Below are 27,349 nucleotides of genomic sequence, written 5' to 3' on the forward strand. Positions count from 1 at the left end.
TGTACAGCCTGTTTTTTTTTTTTGGAAATATAACTCTGTCTTCTTTCCTGCATTCACCTTCTTTGTAGCATTTGTCCAGAAATGCACTAATATGGGCCCGTTAGTGACTCGATGATGATTTATATATAATGATTCTCTGAATATTTAGAGCTTATATTTTAGTGTTAATGTTGGATGTGTTTTTTTTCCTCCCATCCTGCAGTGAATGGGAGAATCTGTAAGTAACTTTCACTTCTTGGTTGCATGTGCTTGAATATTTCCGCGTGTGTGAAATCATCTCTGTTGGCAAAAGCAAAAGCAACTCACGAGCTAAGTGTGCATGCATGCATGATGACGACAAAGCCTGGAAGCTGCATGCATCTGTATTTGCATAATCGTCATTCATAATCTTGTATACTGTGCGTCTGATCGATAGGGATTGTTTGTCCAGTTAATGTCCTTGTTATTGTCTCTGGTTAAATGTAGCAGCCAGTCGAACGTGCGGAGGATGCACACAGCTGTGAAGCTGAACGAGGTGGTGGTCAAGAAATCCCGTGATTCGCAGCTCGTCCTGCTCAACATGCCGGGCCCACCAAAGAACAAGAAAGGGGACGAGAACTGTATCCTCTTTCAAAGTAGCGACGATATTTAGCTGCTAACTGTAATTTTCTTTCCATCATTTAGTCAACCACAGCAGAGAGTCCAGCCCTGCTAAAGGTGGTTCTACAAGCTGTTGAATTTTTTTTAAACCCCGGACAGACCCATGCTCATTGTTTATAGTAGCTCTATACTTGTGATCTACTCACGCCATCAATCCTGAGATGAAAATAATGAAGCATATTGAGTCTAACGGCAGTTCATAATCCCCTTAACCAGAATGTGTGTGTCAGATATGCAGTTCCTGGAAGTTTTAATGGAAGGTCTAGACCGCGTCCTGTTGGTTCGTGGAGGAGGTCGGGAGGTCATTACGATCTACTCGTAGTACGAAGAGGTTCCTGTTTGTTTGGACAGCACAGGAAGGAACCATGGCTGGACAATGCTAACAGTTGGGGAACACAGTGGCTTTAAGGTGGGACAGTGACAACACCGTCCCCCCATGTTTCAGGGAAAAATAAAGAGAGCGCCGCTTAATAATTTTGGACAACAAGGGACCTACAGCTTCAGCTCAGTGCATAGTGTAGGGGTGTAGAGGACTCGCTTCAGACAGTCCACCTGGGGCTCCAGCACTCATTAACACCTCCAGATGAACGAACATGAACTTCAGCTTGTTTTTGTAGCCTTTAGCGAGGTCATCGGTTTCACTGAGACATGCGGACATAGTGGACACCATCTTTATTTCACAGAAAACACTAAAGGTCACAGCAAGGACTTTTTTTTTAGGGCTGCTTCTGAATTATACCTCGCAGTAACTATAAAACATTCAGTAATATTTCCTGTGTGATCTTTATTATTTATTTCTTTGCCAGTTATGAAACGTGGTCATAACAACATTTTGACTTTGAGATGATGATATGAGTTGAACATGTTTTTAAAGCCGCAGTATTTTGAAAGAATATCAAGTTTGACATAATGCGTTGATGACTATGAACAGCTGTGTCAGTGCTGCTTGTGATGGGCGGGTTAGATACACCAGGCCATCACTGCTTTTATCGTCACAGGTAATAATAACGTGCTGGTTTCAGCATTTAAGGACATTTTAGTTTTTGATGTGTTTGACTGAATTTTTTTGTGTGTTTTCGTAATATTAGTATGTGAGCTCATTTCATAGAAAGATAGTGGTAAGTGATACAATGTGGAGCCTATGGAGTAGTTTTTTTCATATTATTTCTGTAGGACTGGTTTGTCTCTTTTTAACATGTTATTTGGAAAAAAGAAATATACATTAAAAAAATAGTATGTGTATTAATGAAGGTGTCATGTCTTTGATTATGTATTGCAATGTGATCTGTGTTAATTCATATCTGTTTTTTGGTAAATGAAGGTACAGTATGAAGGAAGTAACCAAAACACAACAATAGATATGAGAATGGACTTATACAGGCACTCGGATCATGTCATTATATGGATATGAGTGATGTGTGACAGTAAAACAATAATTTGTTTTTATCTAAATGGGGGGAAGAAAAAAAAAGCATGTACATCTCTGCAATGAAAGGAGCCAGCTGAGGTGGTTGATGCCTCAAAGCTGAGGTGGTTGATGCCTCAAAGCTGAGGTGGTTGATGCCTCAAAGCTGAGGTGGTTGATGCCTCAAAGCTGAGGTGGTTGATGCCTCAAAGCTGAGGTGGTTGATGCCTCAAAGCTGAGGTGGTTGATGCCTCAAAGCTGAGGTGTTTGGGACGTATCCTAATGACAGGAAACCCCAGGCCAGACCTGAGACAGACTGCAGGGATTATGCCGCTCAGCTGGCGCAGGAATTGCCACGGTGCTCCCAGAGGACCTGAGGGCGAGAGAGGAGGGAAACCTTGGAACCTCTGCTTTAGACTGCTGACCCCCTGGGGTTTGGTTTTAATAAACTGTGACCCTCAGAATGAGCCTATCCTCAGCCAGAAGTGTTTGTGAAGACTTGGAAGGACCCTCCCATAACAATGACATAAAATGTATATCTTTAGGCACACAGACAAAAGGCAGGAAATGTGGAAGCAGGAAGTTGGTATGTAAAGGAGATGAAACCAAATAGTTGGTCAGATATAAACCATCATAATGTCTCTGATTATATTATATCATACTGTCATCCTCTTCAGAGTTTTATATTCATGTAATCTCATCACTTATCAGAACGACTGGTGACCAAGTACCAATAAGCTGATCTATTCTTGTCAGATCAGTTCTAGAGTCGAGCTGGATTGTTATCTCTTATGTAAGACTCTCAGGCTCAGTGTCCAAAACTCAATTTAGTCCTAAAATCATCACTGTCACTGGGCTCACAAAACAACAGAGGCAATCTTGGAGCTGCTGTAAGGAGGCTGTTGGGAAACTTGGCCCTGTATAAATGGCTTCCTGTTTGTCCCAGAGCGTGGTTAGCTGGGTCAGCACGCACACAGCAACAATAACAAGCTACCCCGTCTGATGCTCTGATCACCGTCTGAATTATAACTCTGTTACACAGTCTGCTGTCCATAACCCTTACTCTTTGCTCCTTTTAAAGAGAAGGCTGTCCCTTCGGAGCCGTTAACCTAATTTGATACTTTATTGTTTCCCCAATGAGAGTCTTGTCTTCTGGCCAGGATCCACATTAAAAACAACGATGACCACAAGTGTCAGTGTGTGAAGCAATCCCCAAAGCTCATGAAATACTAAAAGGGGTAAACGATGGCTTCACAGCGGCTTCAGTTTTTGAAAATGTGGAAGGTTTTTGCCACTTTTAGCTTTCAGCTTCTCTTTTGTTATTTAGGTTGGAAGGAGTGCAGTCTACAGTAGTGATCCTACATGGGAGCGGTACACTATGTTGCCAAAAATATTCACTCACCCATCCACATCATTGAATTCAGGTGTTCCAGTCACTTCCAGGGCCACAGGTGTATAAACCAAGCACCTAGGCATGCCGACTGCTTCTACAAACATCTGTGAAAGAATGGGTCGCTCTCAGGAGCTCAGTGAGTTCCTGAATGGACCATGATAGGATGTCACCAGTGCAACACGTCCAGTCATGAAATCTCCTCAACATTAAATATTCCACAGTCAACTGTGAGCATAACAAAGTGGAAGCGATTGGGAACGACATCAACTCAGCCACTAAGTACTAGGCCATGTAAAATCACAGGGAGGGGTCAGTGGATGCAACAGCAGTTTTTGGGGAAGCTGCCTATCTGAGAGCTACAAGAGCTAAGGGGGGGGGGATACTCAGTATAAGAGGATGCAGAGTGGCAAGAATGTAACTTTTCTTGTTCTCACAGCCATTATCATTCCAGAATCTGGTAATACTGGGGTGTTAACATCACAACATCGATTATTCCACAGATTCCCTCTGACCCTGCTGAACCTTCAACCTTTGTTTCTGTGGGCTCAGGAAAGAATGTTTGAGTGGAGATTAAAAGATTTCAAGGTCCATTATTTTTAAACTCCTGAACTTGACTGAGTGTTGGTTTGTTCTTTTTTTGAATACATCAGTTCTGTAGTTTACTACTCTGTATCTTTATTTTAGACATTAGACTTGTTCTTTGAAACTCTTCTCAGATATCAGACTTGGACTCATTTAGCCTAAGGCCAGACAGTTTAATCTGATAACTGGTATATGTTTATCAGTACAAGGTAGCTGCCTGCATTCAATTCAACATCTGCTCATTGTTGAGCAGAGTAATAAAATTACCACCAACTATCTGACACATAGGTACTATTATGTTGGTACAAAGATGGTTTACGGGCAAAACACAATGAAGCTCGCAAGGTTAGTCTCTGTTTTGCAGGGTGCGTGCATGCATAATGTAAAGGGATGGGAGAAGAGAGCATCACTGGGTGACCAATAACAAGTCTTTGACCCAACCAGGTAGCTCCAGCCATGTCCTTTGCTTTTGTTATGATGTTATTCATTCATTAAAAAGCATTTTGGAGTTCTTTTCCTTCAGTTGTATTTGTTACGTGTAAAAATATTTCTGCAGGTATGATGAATTAAAGCTCTAAACAGTATTGTGCATAGAAGGCAGATTCATTGGTAGATGATTTTAGCTTTAATTATGAGCCCATCACATTATTATCAATCAAAGGAAATTGTCTCAAGCAGCAGGTTAACAGCGAGGGTCTACTGAGTGAGTAAGGGGGGAGCTTTTTTTTCCTTTAAGGGAGTCAAATTTCCCAACTGTGTGGGTCCTCAGAGTCACTCAGGCCAGAACTGAGAGAGTCTTTGTGCTGAGAGAGAGAGAGAGGGAGCAGCAGCAGTGTGACTTCAGGTCTGCACAGTGAGGCAGAGGGACCACAGAGTTTCTCTCACACATGTACTTGGAGTTTACTTCCAAAGCTGGATTTGCTTGTTTACTGAAATGTTTCGGCGGTAAGAAGCTGTTATTTTCCTCTGTGAAAGAGCTGGATTCTTTTTTCATTTTTTATTTCATTTAAAAATCCTCTCAAGTCTTGTCAAAGCCCTTCAGCTACACTTCATAGCAGACTGGTTCATTTCTCCTTTGCACTGATAGGTTTTTTTTTTTGCTATTACATTTCAGCTGGAACATTAAATTGCAATTTTAAACTGATGTCATGAACTTTATGCAGTTTTTCTATGCAGAATTTCTCCAAAATGCAGCTTCCATTATGTGACTGATGTGTCTTCTCAGGTGGTGTCTTCTTGCAGTGTTGTGCTGGCTGGCAGCAGCCCTGCAGGTTATAAAAGGTAAGATTCAAGCTGCTGCAGCTCCACATGGTCTCTAGAAAGAAACTGAGATGGGTCTCTGAGTGCAAAAAACAGAAGACCGTGATCCCAGACGGGCTTTATCTGAGGACGGTTATGCTTCCTACTGCTGATGATTTAGTCCCACTGAACTGTTTGCCCCAGCAAATGTGTTTTCAGGAGATCGTCACATAACAAGTAACCAAAAAATCCAACATGTATGTTGAGTATGAAGTGAAATTGTTGAGCCATGGTTGCAGATGTTTCTATATTCCTCAAGTGACTTCTTGTGCAACATTAAGGGATGCTCAGATTTCAGTGAGCTGTTGGTGACTGTTGAAGGACTTTCAGGTTAATGTTTAGACTTTAGAAGGAACGTTAAAAGTGGTTCTAAGAGCTCAGATTTTGTTTGAATGGTGTTATTTTTAATCGTCTTGAAGACTAAAAATTCAGTGCACCCGTCTGCTAGTATGCCAACTAGTTCCTTCCAAGGTTACTACATTGCAAATATAAATTTATTTACGAATTTAGTGCAAGTTCCAAACCCAGTTTCTGCAGAGAATTTGTGCACAATTAGGTGCTTATGCTCCGGCGAGATTACATCTTGAAACCTGTGTCACTGCACTTTTGTCACATTTGCATTTCATCACATCTCACCAGTCTGCGATATCTTAGTTGTTAACCTAGTTTTAACTTCTTTTTTCAAGCAAATACTCATGACTTGGTGGAGATCCCTTAGAGATAGATATTTGAGTAACTCTGATTTATATTCACTGCTTTAGGACTCCATGATGCCAACGGGTTCTGGAAAGATTTAGTATTGCACTTTCACACATTTGACAAGTGTTCGATTTTTTTAAGGTTATCCTGATTTTCATTCCGTTAAAGTGTCAGATCTCAAAGATATTTCTCAAAAAAAACAAAAAGAAAAACTGGGTCTTTCAACCCCATCCTCATTAATTTCTAAATCACAGAACTTAAATTGGTCCTTTTAAAATGAATGTATTAAATACCAATCTCCTAACTTCCACAAAATAGCTATTATCAGTCTCTAATGCCAACAATAGAGTCTGGACTCAAATCCACTGCTCTCACACAGATCCTTTATGAGTCACACAATATGGTTCAGCCCCCTTCCCATTTCCATTATCACACCTCTGTCTGCTGCGGAGGTTTGCTGTGGCAGCCTGCTGTGAGGTTCTCCTCACAGCTCAGCAGGAGAGTTTGTTTGTTTGTCGGGGAGCAGGCCAGGCTTCTTCTGCCCCCCCCCAATCCTCTCTGTATGATGATGTAGCTGAAACAGGCAGATAAGTCAAACTGTGCACCACAGTGAGAAGTGTTTAGTTTGTATGGTACTGGTGTGAGGGGGGGTTTGTTTGTGTGTGTGTGTGTTTGATGCTGTGCCAGTTTGGTGTGTAGGTGATGTTTGACAAAGGGTGATAAAAATAATGTTCTCTTTGAATTTTACAGAAAGAACTCATGATCATGATATCTCATGGAGTTATTTATTATTCACACAGCTCGTGACACTGTGCACTCCCAAAGGCATCAGTTATTGTGTGACTTAAAGAAAAAAAAACAAAAAACAAAAACAGATGTTTAGTCCAACAACAGAATTACAGATTGGATTATTTATTATTGCCAGTGAACCGTGGAGCACCAAACAGCTGTGTTTTTTTACTCACCCACACCTGTGGGGCTGAAACTTGAAGCAAAGAAATGCAGTTCTTCCAGTTGACGCCGGAAACGTGCTCAAAAAGTGTGCCAATCTCACCCCCATGTAAAAACGCTCGACCTCATGTGCGAAAACAGGTTTTGAAACGTATAGCGAGTTAAAAACAGCTGTGGGTTAATTTATTAATAAATCACCTGTTTGGATTAGTGCAGGCGGCAGCTGTCTGCTCAGCCTCACCTCCTCTAATTCGATTACCTGGACTCCACCTCTTGCTGTTGTTGTGGTGTTGGTGCCTTTTGGATCATTTTGGTGGAATTATCTAACAAGCAGGTTGTGAGGTAGCCTGAAGACGTCCAAGAAGTTTGGTAAAGGGAGCACTATTCTGCCTGAAGCCACAGCACAGAGAAAGGATTCTTTGGCTTATTAATAACTTCTTTCCAGTCATTTCCTCATTTTTGCTACTTATAAAATGACAAGTGTGCTGTCTGCTGAGCATCACCTCTACTAACTCAAGTGGGCCTTTTGAATGTGTTTGTATCAGTGCGTTTTAGAACATCTTAAAATGGAATTATCAGGCAAATAATGTGTGAAACAATAATATGTGATTTACTAGTCTCTTAGTTAGCAGCTGGAGCCTATCCCAAATATGGTATAAAAAAATCTAAACTAAACAAAACATAATGAAAAGATCCAAAATGCTGAAAATGAATCCAGAAACCAATAGATGATGTCACTGTGGCTACGCCCACCTTCTAATGCAGTCTAAGGTTCAGACTACAATGACTCATTAAATGCATCTTTTAAATACATTATACTTCAGGATTTAAGTGCTGTGCCACGGTTCAGTTGCTGTAATTGCACTTTTTGTAGTGTGGCAGAAGTACAACATCAGATTTTGACCTTAGATTATTAAACATCACCTTTAGCTTTATTTATCTTTCCTGAGAGGTTTTCTGTTCATAACCGCACCTCATTTAAGTGCTGTAACACTGTTGTAATTTATCAGTAAGATAAAACATCACACAAGAAAATGTTCTTGTTTGTAAATATACTCCATCCGATGCAAAGCTGCTGATGTATTTATTAAAATTGCAAAACAAAGCATTCAACAGCAGCTTGGTGGGAAGGCTCAAAGTTTACACCCCAGACTGTAAATGTACACGTCTACAGCAGCACACTGACACAACCTAAAGATCATAAGCGCTGTGGCTGAGGGTGGGCTCTTTACCTGTGTATAGAATCAGAGTCTAAAGGGCTCCACACTGGTCATGTTGTGAGTAGTGACATCACTACATCACTATTTGAACCAGCACTGAGGGTGGGCCAGATCTTTATAATGTGAGACTCTCTGAGCTTCTGCACTGATGTATCAGTGAAAAGGTGGTAAAAACCAACACTTGTGTCTGCAGTTGTGCCAGACAGCTACAAAAGTTTACCAGGTTATAAAAACTGTGCAACAAACCAAAGCACAGGTCGCGCCAGGGGATGTGACATCGCTTCTGCTGTGCGCCACACGGAGCCCCCTTCCTAAACTCTTCACACATTTACAGGCTTTATTTTCCCACTGGTCAGACATTACATGGACTCTGAACCTGGCAAGTTAGAGACAGTTTAAGGTCTGCTCAGACAGAGTCAGACGTATGTGTGGAAAAGCTGAGTACATATGTGAAAACATAAAGACCACCATTGTTACCTTTTGCTTCTCTGTCCAAATGAGCCAGTGGTTTGGATCGCTTTGTGAAGACACTGCCCTGAGTTAAGAGATCTGAAATCTGGATAAAGCCATTTTCTAGTGTTTTAAGGTATTTATTTAAGGGCTGAAATCCCAACATTGGGTGGATTTAGATTTAGTGTTCAGAGTGGGTTTAGAGTAGTCTGTTTGACATTTGCATCATTCATGATGTCCACATTTCTAAATTAGACTGCAACTAGAACTGAATTCTATTGTAGTGTTTTCCACCCTTCAGACTTTGTCCCTCCCCTACCTAAAAAACAGGGAAAAAAATGGCTTAAGGAACCTTCACTTTCCATTTGCTGCTGGTTGAATTGCCCTGAAAGGATTCCATGTTTAGCCAATATAAATGATTGTGAGGTGAGCCCAGTAGGAGTCTTGTGTCTGACGTGTTTCCTCTGTACAGTAAAACCAAGTCACTTTATTGTACTGGTGACAATGTCAGTCTTGTTAGTGTAAAAAAAAATCTCAATTATAGCCACATGTCAGCTGCAATTTTCTCTGCTGTCCATTTGCTAACAGTCATTTACCCCCCCTCCTTTTTTAATGGCTTTACCTACAAGACTTTGAATCACTTCTACTCCTGACCTTACTCAGTCTGTGATGTTACTGGAATAAAACTCCCTCAAAGCTCCTTTTAATGTTTTATGACTCTAAAACCTGGCAAGCATATTATGGGGTTGCATGAAAGAGCCTCTACCTAAATGTCTTCAGTATATAAGAGAGCTGAGAGCCCTCACTGCAGCGGCGTTCTGCCTAGAATGTGCTCATTCAGCCACAGTGACTTTGATTTGAACACAGTTGCGCACAATGGGCCAACTGTAAAAGGTGCCATTGGTGTATGAGTGTAATGGTCAGCCCTATTTTTATTGAGAGGAAAAGTGTCAGAATTATGGGTGTTTCTTTGAGGGTCCTTTGTCTTTCTGTTGAAAATGGTCTTTCTTTCATATTTTCCATGATGTGATGCTCAAAGAGGTGATGTAGTGGGAGCCTTTAGCATTTCCAACACCCCCCCGCCCCTTCTTCCCCCCCCCCCCCCCCCAAAAAAAAAAACGAAATCAGAACCATTTATCGGTTTGACCTTGATAATTTTTTTAAGGATAAAAATTCAGATTTAGTGGCTTTTAGAAAACAAACATGACATTAAAGTGTGACTAGTTGTCTGTTGTTGCTGTTTGAGTACACTGTTTCCATGGTTTCTTTAGAAAACACTGGCTATGAATCATTTTCATTGTGTATGTGTTCCACTGTGTCTGTGCTTTGGGGCAAGAAGCATACAAAGAAAGTATTTTATCAACTGAAAAACTGTGAAATTAGGAGCATTACGGTTCTGTTTTTTGCACAACTGATGTCTGATATTATTATTATTATTATTATTAATGTGTTCCTTTAAAGGAACTGGTATGATTGTGTAATGTGTTATTCATTGCAGCAACTCAAAATGGTACTCAGTAGTTTGTTTGGCCCCCACATGCTTGTAGACATGCCTGACAACATCAGGGCTCCTAATGAGATGCCAGATGGTGTCCTGAGGGATCTCCTCCTGATCTGAACCAGGGCATCACTGAGCTCCTGGACAGTCTGATGTGCAACCTGGCAGCATTGGATGGACCGAAACATAATGTCCAGAGGTTCTCTGTTGGATTTAGGTCAGGTTTTCAGGCAACCCAGTTGAAATGAGTGGTTAATAAACGGGTGGAGGAATACAGTTGGTCTCGTATCTAGGCTCTGAGCTCATCAGTCCCTGCAAATATGCCACATTTAAAACTTGGGAGTGATGAGTAAGCATCCTCCTTGAGTCTGTTTGTAAAGATGTTTTATTCAACATATAATGAGTTGCAGCAATCCATTCTAGATGTAATGGAAGCATGAATGACTTTCTATAGGTCATTAATAGAAAGAAATGGTTTTAGTTAAAAGTCTTAATTGAAGAAAGCTGGCTTTAACAACTGCTTTCAGTATAATTGAAGAGAGGAATCAAGGACAGCACCAAGATTTTTTACCTGAGCTTGAAGAAATGATGCCAGGGGCTCAAGATCTGGCGTGATGGTGGAAAATGTAGCTGCCTGCCAATGAGTGGGCGGAATCATCCATCCATCCATCCATCCATCCATTTTCTTCCGCTTATCCGGGGCCGGGTCGCGGGGGCAGAAGCCTAAGCAGAGAAGCCCAAGCTTCCCTCTCCCCAGCCACCTCCTCCAGCCCATCCGGAGGGACCCCAAGGCGTTCCCAGGCCAGCCGAGATACACAATCTCTCCAGCGTGTCCTGGGTCTACCACGGGGCCTCCTCCCGGTGGGACATGCCCGGAACACCTCACCCAGGAGGCGGCCAGGAGGCATCCTAATCAGATGCCCGAGCCACCTCAACTGGCTCCTTTCGATGTGGAGGAGCAGCAGCTCTACTCCAAGCCCCTCCCGGATGGCCGCACTCCTCACCTTATCTCTAAGGGAGAGGCCAGCCACCCTTCGAAGGAAACTCATTTCTGCCGCTTGTATTCGCGATCTTATTCTTTCGGTCACTACCCAAAGCTCGTGACCATAGGTGAGGGTAGGAACGTAGATCGACCGGTAAATCAGGAGCCCCGCTTTTACGCTAAGCTCCCTCTTCACCACGACGGACCGGTGCAGCGTCCGCATCACTGCAGAAGCAGCCCCGATCCGCCTGTCGATCTCCCGTTCCCTTCTCCCATCACTCGTGAACAAGACCCCGAGATACTTAAACTCCTCCACTTGAGGCAAGAACTCGTTCCTGAGCCGGAGATGGCACTCCACCCTTTTCCGGCTGAGGACCATGGCCTCAGACTTAGAGGTGCTGATTCTCATGCCAGCCGCTTCACACTCGGCTGCGAACCGTTCCACTGCGAGCTGGAGGCCCCCCCGTGATGAAGCCAACAGAACCGCATCATCTGCAAAAAGCAGAGATGTGACTCTGAGGCCACCAAGGAAGAAGCCTTCCGCCACCTGGCTACGCCTAGAAATTCTGTCCATAAAAATTATGAACAGAATCGGTGACAAAGGGCAGCCCTGACGGAGTCCAACACCCACAGGAAACAAATCCGACTTATTACCGGCTATACGGACCAAGCTCTCACTGTGGTTGTACAAGGACTGAATGGCCCGCAACAATGGGCCAGACACCCCATACTCCCGCAGAACCTCCCAAAGAACACCCCGAGGAACACGGTCGAATGCCTTCTCCAAGTCCACAAAGCACATGTAGACTGGTTGGGCAAACTCCCCCGCACACTCGAATATCCTTGAGAGGATAAAGAGCTGGTCCAGCGTTCCACGACCAGGACGAAAACCGCATTGTTCCTCCTGAATCCGAGGTTCGACTAACGGACGCACCCTCCTTTCCAGCACCCTGGCATAGACCTTACCGGGGAGGCTGAGGAGTGTGATCCCCCGAAAGTTGGAGCACACCCTCCGGTCTCCCTTCTTAAAGATGGGGACCACCACCCCGGTCTGCCAATCCAATGGCACTGCCCCAGATCTCCACGCAATGTTGCAGAGGCGTGTCAACCAAGACAGCCCTACAACATCCAGAGCCTTCAGGAACTCAGGGCGAATCTCGTCCACCCCAGGGGCTCTGCCACCAAGGAGTTGTTTAACTACCTCAGTGACCTCACCCCCAGTGATGGTCAAGTCATCCCCCTCATCCCCAGACTCTGCTTCCACTACAGAAGGCGTGTCAGTGGGATTCAGAAGGTCCTCGAAGTATTCCTTCCACCGTCCGACTATAGCCTCAGTTGAAGTCAGCAGCACCCCCCCCCGCACTATAAACAGTGTGAGTGAAGCACTGCTTTCCCCTCCTGAGTCGCCTGACGGTTTGCCAGAATCGCTTCGATGCCGTCCGAAAGTCTTTTTCCATAGCCTCACCGAATTCCTCCCACACCCGAGTTTTTGCTTTGGCCACTACCCGAGCTGCATTCCGCTTGGCCTGTAGATACCTGTCAGCTGCCTCCGGAGTCCCACAGGCTAACCAAGCCCGATAGGACTCTTTCTTCAGCTTGATGGCTCCCTTCACCTCCGGTGACCACCATCTGGTTCGGGGGTTACCACCACGACAGGCACCAACCACCTTGCAGCCACAGCTCTGAGCAGCCGCCTCAACAATGGAGGTGCGGAACATGGTCCATTCGGACTCAATGTCCTCAGCCTCCCTCGGAATGCTGTCGAAGTTCTGCCGGAGGTGGGAGTTGAAGATCTCCCGGACTGGGGCTTCTGCCAGGCGTTCCCAGCGCACCCTCACAATACGTTTAGGTGCGCCAGGTCTGTCCAGCATCTTCCCCCGCCACCTGATCCAACTCACCACCAGGTGGTGATCAGTTGACAGCTCAGCTCCTCTCTTCACCCGAGTGTCCAGAACATACGGCCGCAGATCTGATGATACGATTACAAAATCGATCATCACTCGGAATCACTCTTTTTTTTTTTTTCAGTTTTATTTTCATTGAGATTAAGAAAATTTTGTGATAACCAAGTTTTAACCTCAGCTAGGCAGCAGGTTAAAGAATTTGCAGAGATTTTGGAGCCAGGTTTAAGAGGGAGGTAAATCTGAGTATCATCTGCATAAAAGTGTTAAGCAACATGATATTTTTTAATTATAGACCCAAGTGGAAGCATATGCAATGAAAACAGAACTGGACCGAGAATGGAACCTTGAAGTACCAATAATTTAGAAAAAAAGGGGAGAGTCTAAAATTTGATGGATCTGTGGGGTCAAGATTTGTTTTCTTGACGAGAGTATGTACATTTGCATGTTTAAAGTAGGCTGGCACTCTCCCTGAGACAAAACAAGCATTTATAATAGTTAGAACTGATGACCTAATGACATTAAAAACTTGTTTAAACAGATGAGAGGGAATGCTGTCTGATCTACCAGTAGCAGGCTTTAATCTGTCAACACTATTAGTTAGGCCAGAGAGTGAAGCGGGCTCAAAATGATCAAATATAGAAGTGAAGGTGGAAGAGCTGGGTGGCTCGTAATTGTATGATGTAGGATTGGTTCTGAGAAGTGAGATTTTATCAACAAACATTTTAGAAAAGTGTGTGAGGCAGAGAAATGTGTTTCTTGAGACCATGACAGCCTCCTGATATCGGTTCAGAGAGTTTCTTAACAAGATACTTGCAATTTGTCTTTTTTCCACTTTCTTTCTGCCCTCCATCATTGTTGTCTGAGTGCCTGGGTGGACTCATTTATCTAAGGCTGATGCTTTAATTTAGAGCGGTATGATCTCAAAATAGCGACAGAATCAAGAACATCAGTGCAAATAGTGTTACAAGAGTTTAAGGATTCTTCTGCATGTACACGAGATATAAGTGATAAGGCTCAGCTGGTCAGCATGGAGTCTTTGTAAGCTATAGCAAACATGCTCAGCAGTATAGTCGATGTGATTAGGCGAGAGAGTGGGGCACGAGCACTGGTAGTGACTCCTGCCTCGAGAACACAGACTACAAAAATGGTAGGCATGTGGTCAGAGAAAGATGCATCCTCAACATTGCAGATATGCGCAGATATGCCAAACGACAGAACCAAATCAAACGTGTGGCCCAGCACATGAGTGGGTCCACTGTGCTAACCACAGGAGGGAAAGCACCAGTGGAATAAATGATGCTTCAACTCTATTATGTGTCCCTGCAGGCCATGCTAGTGAACCAGCATGATCTCACTCGAATGGAATGCAGCCATCATTAACGCGTTACCCCTACTACGACAAGTCCAAATTGTGTGGCGTTAAATACAGATACACTCTTTATTCGTATTCAGTTTTGATCTTATAGCACCAAATCACAACAAAGAGTCGCCTCAAGGTGTTTTATGTCGTAAGGTAAAGACCCTACGATTATTACAGAGAAAACTCAACAATCAATGTACATGTGCAGAGACAGGCTATAGCTGTGACTGTGACTGCAGCCGTGGCTTTAACTGCTAATGTCATATGGGTAAAAAACACAAAGACATAGCTCTGCGTGCCAGTATATCAGATTCTCTCTGTATGGCTGCTGTCAGTGGTGACCTGCTGTGTCTCTTATGTAAGACTTGTGGCTCCTCAGTTCTCAATCATCCACAGCATCTACACTGTTGAAAGCCTCAGTGCAGAGATGAAAGTGAGTTTAGAGCTACTGAGACAGTAACTGCCCGTCAATCTGACATCATAACCTGACCTATGAGAGGAGTCCAGGGTTTCCTTCTCATTGTTGAGTCTTTATACTTCACTCTGCATTTAATCATCAGTTATTATTCATTTCTGTCTCTCTTCTACAGCATGTCTTTTGTCCCGTCTCTCTCTCCTCACCCCCAACCGGTCCCGGCAGATGGCTGCCCCTCCCTGAGCCTGGTTCCGCCGGTTAAAAGGGAGTTTTTCCTTCCCACTGTCCCTAAATGCTTGCTCATAGGGGGTCGTTTTGACTGTTGGGTTTTCTCTGTATTATTATAGGGTCTTTACCTACAATACAAAGCACCTTGAGGTGATTGTATGTTGTGATTTAGCCCTATATAAATAAAATTGAATTGAATTGTTAGTTCCTCTCACAAGTATTTCAAGTATTAATCTTGATTTAAACTGAATGCAGTATAGCGATCAGTCTTAAATCAGTGTTGAGATTCAGTCTCTCAAAGAACAGCTTGTCTTTCAGAAGTGTTCCCTGGAAATGAAAAAGTATTATAAATGTTCATGTTTATTATCTGTGCAATTTGTATCCAACTTGCTTCATGTGAATTCTCTGGGTAATTAACTCATCTATTTTCGCAAATGCACCATCAGACGTTAAACTGACCTCATACCAAAGACTGTTTACTGTCTGATCTGACTGAATCCTCCTCTTATTATTATTGTTGTTGACAGTGATGCAGTTCAGTCGAAGGGGCAAACAAAAAGCATTGTTAGAGCAGAGAACAGCGTTCAGAGTGATTACTTCTTCTGTCACAATATGAACACAATGGGACTACCTATGTTAAATCCTCACCCCTAAACCTTCCACTGCAGACTGATGTCAAAAGACCTTTTTCATGGGTTTTACTGAATCAGGTCGTCCATAACAGAGCTTCATAACAAGCATCCAGAACGTCACGGTACACTTCAAACTGTCTAAATCCTCCTCCGCTTTCTTTAATGTGACAAACTGCAGCACTCACACATAACATTGCAGTCACTCATTTACTTCTATCAAATTTCCAAGTTTAAAGGGAAAGGTTGGCAGTACACAGTTCTTCTGCATGTTTACGCTTGGGTACGACTTTGCATATTTGGGTCTGACTCTGTGGGTACGCAACTCATGCCCATTTTTTCCTGTTTGCAGATAGAGAGTGTTACATAAACACACACTAACACTCTGTCTGTGAAAACTCTAAATCCCCCAATGCAATGCAAACTTCATCTTCATGATGCTGTACTCTGAGCTCAGATGGAATGTTATGGAAGAGTAGCGCAATGCAAACTCTCAATTCAGGATCGAGCTCATAAACATTACCCGTGTAACAATTTTCCTTCCTCACAAAAAAGCTTTCAGCCCAGTGCACATCAGTTCTTCCGGGTTCTGTGTTGTGACATTGTGTGTCACAGCCGACTGTTTACTATTTTAGATTAGACGTGTCGGCTCAGGCATTTCCCTTTTGCTTAGCCTCTGCTTAGCCCCGGAGGCACTGTGGATGTGCACTCAGTGTCAGCTCTTTGGTCTCTGCATTGGCTTTCAGTGCTGCTGATGAGTGAGTGAGTCATCTGGTTTCATGAAACCCAGTCGTCTGCCAGAGAATGACCACAGGCCCGTTCTCTTTAGGGCGCTCAGAGGAGCCGACAACTAGGACCAGCTAATCCCGCTTACATTGATCCACTTTATTCGGTTCTTTAAAGCCACACACGAATTAGAATAGCCATTTAAGACGATAGTCACTGACCAGGGGAAAAATATCGTTAACTGGAAAGCATGATCAGCAGCTCTGTGACTGGAAGAATGATAAATTTGATTTAAATTCAATTCCATTTTAATTCAGTCACCCCAAGGTGATTCTACTGTATCAGAGAGGAAACAGCAACAATCAGATGATCCCCCTGTGAGCAAGTACTTGGCAACCGTTGTAAGGAAAAACTTCCTTTAACAGGAAGAAGCATCCAGTATAACCACGCTTAGGGAGGGGCAGCCATTTATTGCAATTGCTGTAGTGGTTGGGGGGGGGCAAAAACAAGATGGAAGGGTAGGCTTTTACACATGCTGCAGCGGTCAGTCCATTCTTTAAGGGGGCAGCAGAGGAATACAGGAGTAGTACAGAGGACCAAGTTTTCAAAACTTCCAGCAGGATGTAATCCTGTTTGATGTACCTCTTTCTCTCATCACCTCCAGAGCTTTAAAGGAACTGTAGAGCTATTGGGAGGAACACATAGCTGCCTACAACAGTGATGTAGCTTGTACAACAAACACGCAGATGTCATGTCCAAATGAATGAAAAGCTGTTTCCAAGCTTTCGAGCTTGTGTTGTAAAATTCAGTGAATTCAGACACACACAAAATCAGTTTTTGCTTCATTTTGCCTCGCATGCCTCAGTGTTCCCCCCTAAATGAGCTGGAGGAGGTGGCTGGGGAGAAGGAGGTCTGGGTTTCTCTGCTCAGGCTCCTGCTCCACGATAAGGCCCCAGATAAGCAGCAGAGGATGGCTGGATGGATGGACAGGATTTCATTTGTTTCAAAAGTCCAGACAAAGATTTAATGACTTCACTTTTACTAAAAAATTTTTTTTAACTTTTATAAACAAAGTTGTAGATTAAGCTTTTGGAGAAATGAGACTGCAGCAGGTGTAAATGAATAATATGAAAGTTTACTTGTCTCCTAGAGTTACACCTGTATACCCCTCTGCTAGCAGATGCGCAGAGAGAGCAGGATTAAATCGACACTGTGCAGCATTTTACAGCTGTAGTTCTGAACAATCGTGATTTCTGTGGTGCAGAGTGGGTGGATGGCAATCGATGGTACTCTGCCAGAGGGACATGTGGAGTGAATATGAGATAATATTTTCCTGTCACATCTCTCTAAAGGTTGCCTTTCATTCCAGACAGTTCACAGTGAAGATCTGTCACAATGCACAATGGAGAGCCCTCCAAAACACAAACAGGAATGACATCACTGACCTGAAGAACTTCACTGGTCCAAATCTTCCTACAGTCCAATATCTGTTTAAAATTTCTACTTTGTTGCCCAGTGGGATTCACACCTTATATATTATGACTATGATAATGAATGAATTAAATCTCGAATTAAATCTTAAATCTAAAGAGTTCCCCCTTACAGTGCCTCCCTTGTGTTTCATTAACATTTGTATCGGAGCAGGACACGAGGCTATGCAAGAGGCTCTGAGAACATTTGCAGCTGAGCAAACATCCCAACACAGACACACACACACACACACACACGTCGAATATCTCACATTCAGTTCCCTGTGCCTTACACATGCATAAGCAGGACATAAGCAGATGTAAATAGTTCGTCAGAATTTACACTTTTAGAAAACCAACTGTTGGGATCATTTCATATTTACCTGTCTCTGTCTATTACATTGGCCCTCTGTGTCCAGCTGTACCATCTACCTCAGCATACTTTTATGGCCTGAGGCAAAAACATCACTAAACCTCATGGTAATGACCTCTTTTTTTTTCTCTGTGTGTCTCTGCATGACTGTGTGTTTCCAGAGGTGAAGTAAGGGTGAGAAGAGGGGAAAGGGGCTGTAGGCACGATGGGGCAACAGTTACGGGGACTTGATGTAATGGAATCTGCCCCTCTGCAGATGTCCACCTCTGACCTCCTAACAACTCCAAACAATGCAGTCCTCTATCTGAAATATTCTGTAGGCTTTACAGTGTGTCATTGATCAAACTGTGTGTGTGCATGTGTGTGTGTGTGTGTGTGTGTGTGTGTGTGTGTGTGTGTGTGTGTGCGTGCGTGTGTTTGTGCGCGTGCGTGTGTGTGTGCGTGTGTGTGTGTTCAAGGTCAGAAGTTCATCTGTAGCAGATTTGTTAATGTCTTAATGACCTGTGACTCACAGGCAGCTTGTGAACCATTAAAACCCATCAGCTTCCTTGTTACAGTGAACGCTGCAATCACATGTACAAAGCTCTAATTTGACTTGATTTCATTCATCTTTAAAATTGAGCTGGCCTTAATGCTTAACATTACAATCAGTAACCTATATTTTTATGTTAAAATCATCAAATCACTATATAAAATGTGTTTCTCATATTGGCAATCCAAGAGAGAATTCCCTTCTTTCACCTCATTATTTTGGTTTTCATACTACAATTTACTGTTTTGTACAACACTCTCACTAATATATGTTTGGCCAATGCAAAACAAATGTGTTCGCCTAATGATTATCGTGGAGATTTAAGCAGCTAAAGGGCCTGTCCTTTGTGTCAGGCACTGGAGGTCATAGCGAAGCTAACAGGACTTTAAATGTTGTCTGAATTTTGACTGCATTGCAATATACTGTAGGAGTTTTGTTGCTACAGTTCATTGAATCTAATGTGAGCAAACGTATATATAACTGTATATCTGATACTAATGGGTCCTTTTTCATAGTTTAATGTGGTGCTAACAGAGAGGGAGACAGACAACCATTCACACCAATTCTTTTGTTTAATATTAATTAAAACATATTTCTCAGTGCAGCTGTAAAGTATTTGTTTAAGTGATTACTGATGATATTATCTGTGAAAACCTGGTTCTACTTTGAGATCAGAGGTTACACAGGACAAAACTTTAACTTATTGGGATTCTTGGTAAAAGGGCATACCTGCGGGTTGGTTGGTTTACAACACAAGCACGTTTAACCTTTGAGTGATCTTGTTAAAGCACCCAGTTTGTCCACTCTGTGATATTTAGATCTCTAAGACAGGGAGGAAACCTAATCTAATAGTTCAACTAAATTTACCTTCTTGATTTGTCTAGTTAACTGTTGTTGAGACTATATTGTATTAGCCCCATGACTTCTACAGCCGTATGTGTGCCATAGTCATTATCCACAATTATTATATATATATATATATATATATATATATATATATATGACTCTGAATAGGATCTGTGACTCAAAATGGGACACATTCAGAAATGTGTGGTGCACCTGTGTGCTCAAATGTAAGAATGTGTATCGCTGAAACCCAGCTTTTAGACTGTAGGTTCTGTCTTCAGTTACTCTGTGTCTGTGTGGGCAGGTCATTTGTTTGGGTTACTCCTGCCCTGAGGCCAGACTCTGACTCACAATTTTCTCGTTTTCTTGCCTTCTCCTTTTATCTCTTCCGTTCTCTCTTGTTTTAACCTCTGTTCATGAGGAGCTCCTGCCTGTGTCTGTTTCTATTCTTTTGTCCCTCCCACGCTCTCCTTATCTTCCCCCTCTTTTTCCACGCTTAGAAAAAGATTTTGCTATTCATACTATATACCATTAAAAACATTTTTTAAAGGAACATTACAGTAAACTTGTCCAAGCCATTATTAATTTCTCTTTCACATCACATTAACTACCTGAATATCTGATTTTTTTTTTTTTCAAACATTTAAATAACTTCTATATAAACTTCCCATCCATGGCAAGGTCTTGGAAAAAAATTGTTACAGGTTACTGATTATATGAATGGGATTGGGCATTTTGATAAACTATAGTTGGGTTTAGTGATGGCCAAACTGAGTGAGCACAGATGTTCTTTAGTACATTGACAGTGACCAAACATCTTTTTTTTGGTGTCTTTAAAAGTTCTCAGATTTACTTATGAGATGCCTCAAGGCTCAGGCCGTGGCCCTTTACTGTTCTCTGTTTATAATTTCCCTGTTTAGCATCAAGACAGTTAAACTTCTGGGATATTGATCTGGTCATTAAGTAGCAGAGAGGGGTTGTTAATCAGTTTCAGCTGTTTTGGTGTTCATGAAATTAAAAACAGGAGCACTAGAGGGGCAACAATGAGACAACCCCCAAAACAGGAATGGTTTCACAGGAGGAGGACACTCACATTTTCCCCTCCTCATCTTTTCTGACTGTTTTTTCACTACTTTTTCATTTGGCTAGGGTCAGTGTTACTACTGGTAGCATGAGGTGATACCTGGACCCTACAGAGGTTGCACAGGTAGTCCAACTCCTCTGGCATGGCACATCAATACATGCCATTGCCAGAAGGTTTGCTGTGTCTCTCGTCACAGTCTCAAGAGCGCAAAAGAGATTCCAGAGGACAGGCAGCAGTTACTCTGGTAGAGCTGGACAGGGCTGTAGAAGTATCTGGTGTCTGGGTCGGTGTGGTAAACGTCTCTGACCAAACAGTCAGAAACAGACTTCATGAGGGTGGCCTGAGGGTCTGACAACCTCTATTGGGCCCTGTGCTCACTGCCCGGCACTGTGGAGCCTGACACGTGCAATAGAATACCAGAATTGGCAGGTCCACCACTGGCGCCCTGTGCTTTTCACAGATGAAAGCAGGTTCACCATGAGCATGTGTGACAGACGTGAAAGGGTCTGGAGAAGCCGTGGAGAATGTTATGTTGCCTGTAACATCATTCAGCATTACCGGTTTGGTGATGGGTCAGTGATCGCCTGGGGAGGCAAATCTATGGAGGGACACACAGACCTGTACAGGCCAGACACCAGCACCCTGACTGTGATGGAGTATCCTTTCATTCCAGTCCATGTGTGTATAGATATCTAGCATGATTTTTTTTTTTCCCCACTGAGATGTGATGTAGGCCCTCCTGCAGGCCCACCACCCGCAGCAGGCATCATAGGGGTCGGGTGCAGTGTGTGTCTGGCAGTGGCCAAGGGCGGAGGCCCTGGCCGACCGATTCCCGGCTATCGAGACTGGCTATTGGGACATGGAATGTCACCTCTCTGGTGGGGAAGGAGCCTGAGCTAGTGTGTGAGATTGAGAGATACCAGCTAGATGTAGTCGGGCTCACCTCAACAAATGGCCTGGGCTCTGGAACCAGTCTCCTGGAGAGGGGCTGGACTCTGTTCCAGTCTGGAATTTCCCCTCGGTGAGAGGTGGCGAGCTGGGCTGGGTATTCTTGTATCCCCCCGGCTTGCTGCCTGTACGTTGGAGTTTTCACCGGTAGACGAGAGGGTTGCTTCCCTGCGCCTTCGGCCGGGGAACCGGTCCTGACTGTTGTTTGTGCTTAAGCACCGAATGACAGTTCACAGTACCCACCCTTTTTGGAGTCGCTGGGCAGGGTGCTTGAGGGTGCTCCATTCGGTGACACCATCGTCTTGCTAAGAGACTTCAACGCTGACATGGGCAATGACAGTGAGACCTGGAGGGGCGTGATTGGGAGGAACGGCTTGCCCAATCTGAACCCGAATGGTGTCCTGTTATTGGACTTCTGTGCAAACCACAGTTTGTCCATAATGAATACCATGTTTAAACGTAAGGATGTCCATAAGTGCCTGTGGCACCAGGACACCCTAGGTCACAGGTCGATGATTGATTTTGTAATCATATCATCAGATCTGTGGCTGTATGTTCTGGACATTCGGTTGAAGAGAAGAGCTGAGCTGTCAACTGATCACTACCTGGTGGTGAGTTGGATCAGGTGGCAGTGGAAGATGCTGGACAGACCTGGCACACCTAAATGTGTTGTGAGGGTGTGCTGGGAATGCCTGGCAGAAGCCTCAGTCTGCGAGATCTTCAACTCCCACCTCCTGCAGAACTTCAACAACATTCTGAGAGAGGACATTGAGTCTGAATGGACCATGTTCTGCACCTCCATTGTCGAGGCTGCGGCTCAGAGCTGTGGCTGCAAGGTGGTTGGTGCCTGTTGTGGTGGTAACCCCCGAACCATATGGTGGTCACCAGAGGTGAAGGGAGCCAATCAGCTGAAGAAGTAGTCTTATCAGGCTTGGTTAGCCTGTGGGACTCTGGAGGCAGCTGACAGGTATCAGCAGGCCAAGTGGAACGCGGCTCAGGCAGTGGCTGAAGCAAAAACTTGGGTGTGGGAGGAGTTCGGTGAGGCTATGGAAAAAGACTTTCAGATGGCATTGAAGCAATTCTGGCAAACCGTCAGGTGACTCAGGAGGGGAAAGCAGTGCTCCACTTACACGCTTTATAGTGCAGGTGGAGTGCTGCTGACTTCAACTGATGCTATAGTCAGGCGGTGATAAGAATACCTCGAAGACCTCCTGAATCCCACTGACACGCCTTCTGTAGTGGAAGCAGAGTCTGGGGACAAGGGGGATGACTCACCCATCACGTGGGTGAGGTCACTGAGTTGATTAAACAACTCCTTGGTGGCAGGGCCCCTAGGGTGGATGAGATTCACCCCGAGTTCCTGAAGGCTCTGGATGCTGTAGGGCTGTCTTGGTTGACATGCCTCTGCAACATCGCGTGGAGATCTGGGGCGGTGCCACTGGATTGGCAGACCGGGGTGGTGGTCCCCATCTTTAAGAAGGGAGACCAGAAGGTGTGCGCCAACGTTCAGGGCATCACACTCCTCAGCCTCCCCAGTAAGGTCTATGCCAGGGTGCTGGAAAGGAGGGTCCGCCTGTTAGTTGCACCTTGGATCCAAGAGGAACAATGCGGTTTTCGTCCTGGTCATGGAACGCTGGACCAGATCTTTATCCTCTTGAGGATATTTGAGTGTGCCTAACCAGCCTAGATGTGCTTTGTGGACTTGGAGAAGGCATTCACCCGGGTTCTTCGGGGTATCCTGTGGGAGGTCCTGCGGGAGTATGGGGTGTCTGGCCCGTTGTTGCGGGCCATTCAGTCCCTCTACAACCGCAGTGAGAGCTTGGTCCGTATAGCCGGGAATAAGTCAGACTCGTTTCCTGTGGGTGTTGGACTCTTTGTCAGCGATTCTGTTCATAATTTTTATGGACAGAATTTCTAGGCGTAGCCAGGTGGTGGAAGGCTTCTTCCTTGGTGGCCTCAGAATCTCGTCTCTGTTCTTTGCGGATGATGCGGTCCTGTTGGATTCATCACACGGAGGCCTCCAGCTCGCAGTGGAATGGTTCGCAGCTGAGTGTGAAGCGGCTGCCATGAGAATCAGCACCTCTAAGTCTGAGGCCATGGTCCTCAGCTGGAAAAGGGTGGAGTTCCCTCTCTGGCTCAGGGACGAGTTCCTACCCCAGGTAGAGGAGTTCAAGTATCTCGGGGTCTTGTTCACGAGGGTTGGGAGAAAGGAGCCAGAGATCGACAGAAGAGGGGGCTGAGTGTAAAAATGAAGCTGTCAATTTACCGGTCGATCTACGTACCTACCCTCACCTATGGTCACGAGCTTTGGGTAGTGACCGAAAGGATGCCTCCTGGGCCCCTCTTGGGTGAGGTGTTCTGGGCATGTTCCACCGGGAGGAGGCCCCGGTGTAGACCCAGGACACACTGGAGAGATTATATTATGCCATGGGGTCTGGGAATGCCTTGGGGTCCCTCCGGATGAGCTGGTGGAGGTGGCTGGGGAGAGGGAAGCCTGGGCTTCTCTGCTTGGGCTGCTTCCCCCTGACCCGGCCCCAGATAAGCGGAACAGGATGGATGGATGGATGGGTGGATATGTGATGTGATGTGATGTGTGTTCAAAGTGTGCCTTTAATATTTTTGAACAATGTATTTTTGTGCACATCATTCCCAGTTGTATTTCTCATCCAACTGTAAGACTCCAATAATACATATAAATCGTAAGCTATTATTATACATCTAAAAAAGTTCCTTTGAATCTAGGTGTTAATATATGTCAGCTTTTCACAACTAGGTGAAGTATGTTGTCCAATTATTTTTCAGACATTTTTAAAACAAATGTTAAACCTTCCTATACACAGGGAACTTTAAAATGATCTATCCCTTCATTACATTCTAGGTAGAAAAAATATTCCAAGTTGTTGTGTTTCTGTCCTAGCTAAAATAAGCCAACTATACCCGAACTGGCATTCAACACTGCTACAAGATTTAACTTATTAAATCTCATGAAAGAATCCACATAATGGCAATTAGTGTCCCTACACTGTTACGTGTTGACTTCATTTTTAAATTGTAAGATGTATCCATTACAAACCTGAACACATCCTAAGATCCCCAGCAGAGTGCTTTAGACTCTGGAACAACTTGCAGGAGGAGATCAAGCTGACTTGTTCTTATTTCAGTGCACCATAACAGTATACAGTTATGATTTTTCTCTTTTGCTTACACACTTCTTCATGAATCTACAATTGCTGATTTGGGGGCACTCTTACCCCTGCTTGAGGTGGTTTGGCTGTAACAACCTATTTGAACCTATCCAGAAGACATCTATTAGAGACTGATAGATTTTGACTCATTCCCAGGCCACAGTGCCCCTCTCTGCAGGTGGTCCCCTTTTGTCTTCACTGTGGCAGTGGGTTGAGCCAGTGGATCAAAGAGTGTGGCTATTTCTCCATGTGTGTATGTGCATGTGCCACTGTGTATGTGTGCGTTTGTGCACGTCTCCCATCATCTCTCACATTCCCGGCATTCTTTGTGTCCCACCTGTCATCCTGGACACAAAGGAGATTCAATCAGACAGACAGATGCTATCACACTCATACAATCCCCACTGAACCTTAACTGTGTGCAGGAGCACACCTAGAAAGTGTTGCTGCCCCTCAGTGATGGGAGAGTCAATTACAAGTTTGGCAAATCAGCATCTCAGCATGAATATTTGTGCACTCCAGATTTTAGTGTAGCTACCGTGTTGCTTCCATTTCACTGTCCAGCAGTTTTTGAATATAAAAAATACACATTTAAATTACTTTTTTTTCCTTTGTGTATTTTGTAGTTGCCATCACAGATCACATTCAAATTTCCTGAAGGAGCTACCAAATGACTTGTCAATTTTTACTGTTGGCCTGACTTTAGTAGTAGTGTTTCTGAGGCTTATCTGTGGTTCTTTTGGCCATGTGTAAGCTGATGAGAGGTTTAATGTCTATAATGACTCACCATTTATGTTGACAATGTTGGTTTTTAGTGTGTGAGCAGCCTTTCTTGGCCACTCTTTCAAATAGAAAGGCCTAGAAATATGAAATGAAAATACATACATATGAGGCGTGGAAGTGGAGGGAGGGGTGGGAAAACAGCTTCTCGACACAGGCTTCATTGACTGCTTGGCTGGTGGCTGCAGTGTCCGCACGTGTTTGAGCGTCTGAAAATGTGTGTGTGTGTGTGTGTGTGTGTGTGTGTGTGTGTGTGTGTGTGTGTGTGTGTGTGTGTGTGTGTGTGTGTGTGTGTGTGTGAGTTAAACGTTTACCTGAGAACAGGTCCCTCTCTGTTGACAGCTGTGCGGCCCACCCACCCAGCTAAAAGTTTTAGGGTTGGTTAAGAGGAGGTGTCAGTCAAACCTACTGGGGTAAAATACACACACACACACACACACACAGAAATGAAAGAAACTACAATAAATAAAACCCTGTGAGTGGAATAGACATTTTTTGTCGTTTGAGTGTATGAAAAATAAAAAATAAATTACATTTTTTTCCTTAGAAAAAACAAAGTTACTGTCTGTATTGCTTTGTAAATGAGTTCTTTTGTTGTTCTAACACTGTGAGCCAAAACCTCTTTCGCTCTAATTGGCAAAGTACCTCAAAGTACATTCAAACACACAATACCAAGAACACACACAGACACACACACACACACACTTGGGGCTTCTAAACACACACACACACACACACACACACACAGAGCAAATGTGACATCAAATTCTAGGTTTTTATCTTATTTATCTTTCCGGCACATGTTCCCTTGTAATGTGTAAGAGAAATATTTTCTTGTGGTTATGGTCACTTTTTTTGTGTGTGTCACAGTCCCATTAGCTGAGATCAAGTGCTTCTTGATCAGCACTCACTGTGTGATTGTGTCATCTGAATGGAATTGCTTTATTATTCAAAGTGCCACAAGTTCAGTTAATGGTTAATGTGGCTTTAATTTTACACAGACTAACCTCACACCAGTATGTTACAGTGTGTCTATGCTTTTAAGACTTGGAACTTTTAGAACGGCTCCATCCCTCAGTTATGCTGCAGTAGGCTCAGACTGCTCGAGGACTTCCCACAAAGCAGTCAGCATTTCTTCTCCACTACCCTTCTTTTCACTTGTGTTTCATGTTGTTAAATTTTGTCTTCTCTCTAAAACTGGCAATATATCTTTTTCTTTTCTTTTTTTTTTGTCTTACTGGCCGTTTGATTTCACCTGGTCTTCTCTGAAGTCTATGCAATTGACTGTTTCTGACCACAAGGTGGCAGGAGAGTGTTAGCATGTGTGAACAAAGCACAACATGTTACAGTTGATTTTGATGGCTGTGTCTATATCACCACCATTATTGTGTTGATTCTGAAAATATTGATATTAGAAATGACCTGATGTGTCCATGTGTCTTAGTTACACTGATACAGCTTCTTCATGTTAATACATTTATGTACACAAATGTATTAACAGTGTTTTCTGATAACTTGGCTAAAATAGGGCACATCTTAGTTTAAAAATGGCATCTTTTGGTATCTGAAGCCTCACAAACATAACTAAAACTGCTTTAGATCTCATACTATTTGACACAATGATATTTGTGTCTCCCACAGCCACTTAAATGTTGTCCGTAAATAAATTCATAGCTTCATCTGTGGGATTGGCTGTGACAGTAAACCAATTAGAGTTTATTGTTAGGGTGGTTGCTAGGTAGAGCAGGAAGT

At 43.7% G+C, this 27,349-nt stretch overlaps 2 protein-coding genes across 7 annotated transcripts in view; both read left to right on the plus strand.

The window, feature by feature from the left end:
• Window positions 1-1,842, plus strand: part of LOC115795782 (solute carrier family 12 member 7-like) — a 31,280-nt gene extending 29,438 nt beyond the window's left edge. For 3 of the 6 annotated variants that reach the window (XM_030751861.1, XM_030751863.1, XM_030751866.1), the window contains 3 exons: window positions 203-217; window positions 466-599; window positions 870-1,842. In XM_030751861.1, coding sequence (XP_030607721.1) covers window positions 203-217; window positions 466-599; window positions 870-961 — 241 coding nt within the window. In that variant the 3' untranslated portion in view covers window positions 962-1,842. The remainder of the gene's footprint in view (window positions 1-202; window positions 218-465; window positions 600-869) is intronic. The other 3 variants (XM_030751862.1, XM_030751864.1, XM_030751867.1) reach the window with 2 other exon arrangements.
• A 2,975-nt stretch (window positions 1,843-4,817) lies between these two features.
• col15a1b (collagen, type XV, alpha 1b) overlaps window positions 4,818-27,349 on the plus strand; it is a 66,685-nt gene continuing 44,153 nt past the window's right edge. Inside the window, exons 1-2 of the mRNA XM_030751457.1 lie at window positions 4,818-4,964; window positions 5,245-5,300. Coding sequence (XP_030607317.1) covers window positions 4,954-4,964; window positions 5,245-5,300 — 67 coding nt within the window. The 5' untranslated portion in view covers window positions 4,818-4,953. The remainder of the gene's footprint in view (window positions 4,965-5,244; window positions 5,301-27,349) is intronic.

Source organism: Archocentrus centrarchus, chromosome 17 (genome assembly GCF_007364275.1).
Source record: "Archocentrus centrarchus isolate MPI-CPG fArcCen1 chromosome 17, fArcCen1, whole genome shotgun sequence".
NCBI lineage: Eukaryota > Metazoa > Chordata > Actinopteri > Cichliformes > Cichlidae > Archocentrus > Archocentrus centrarchus.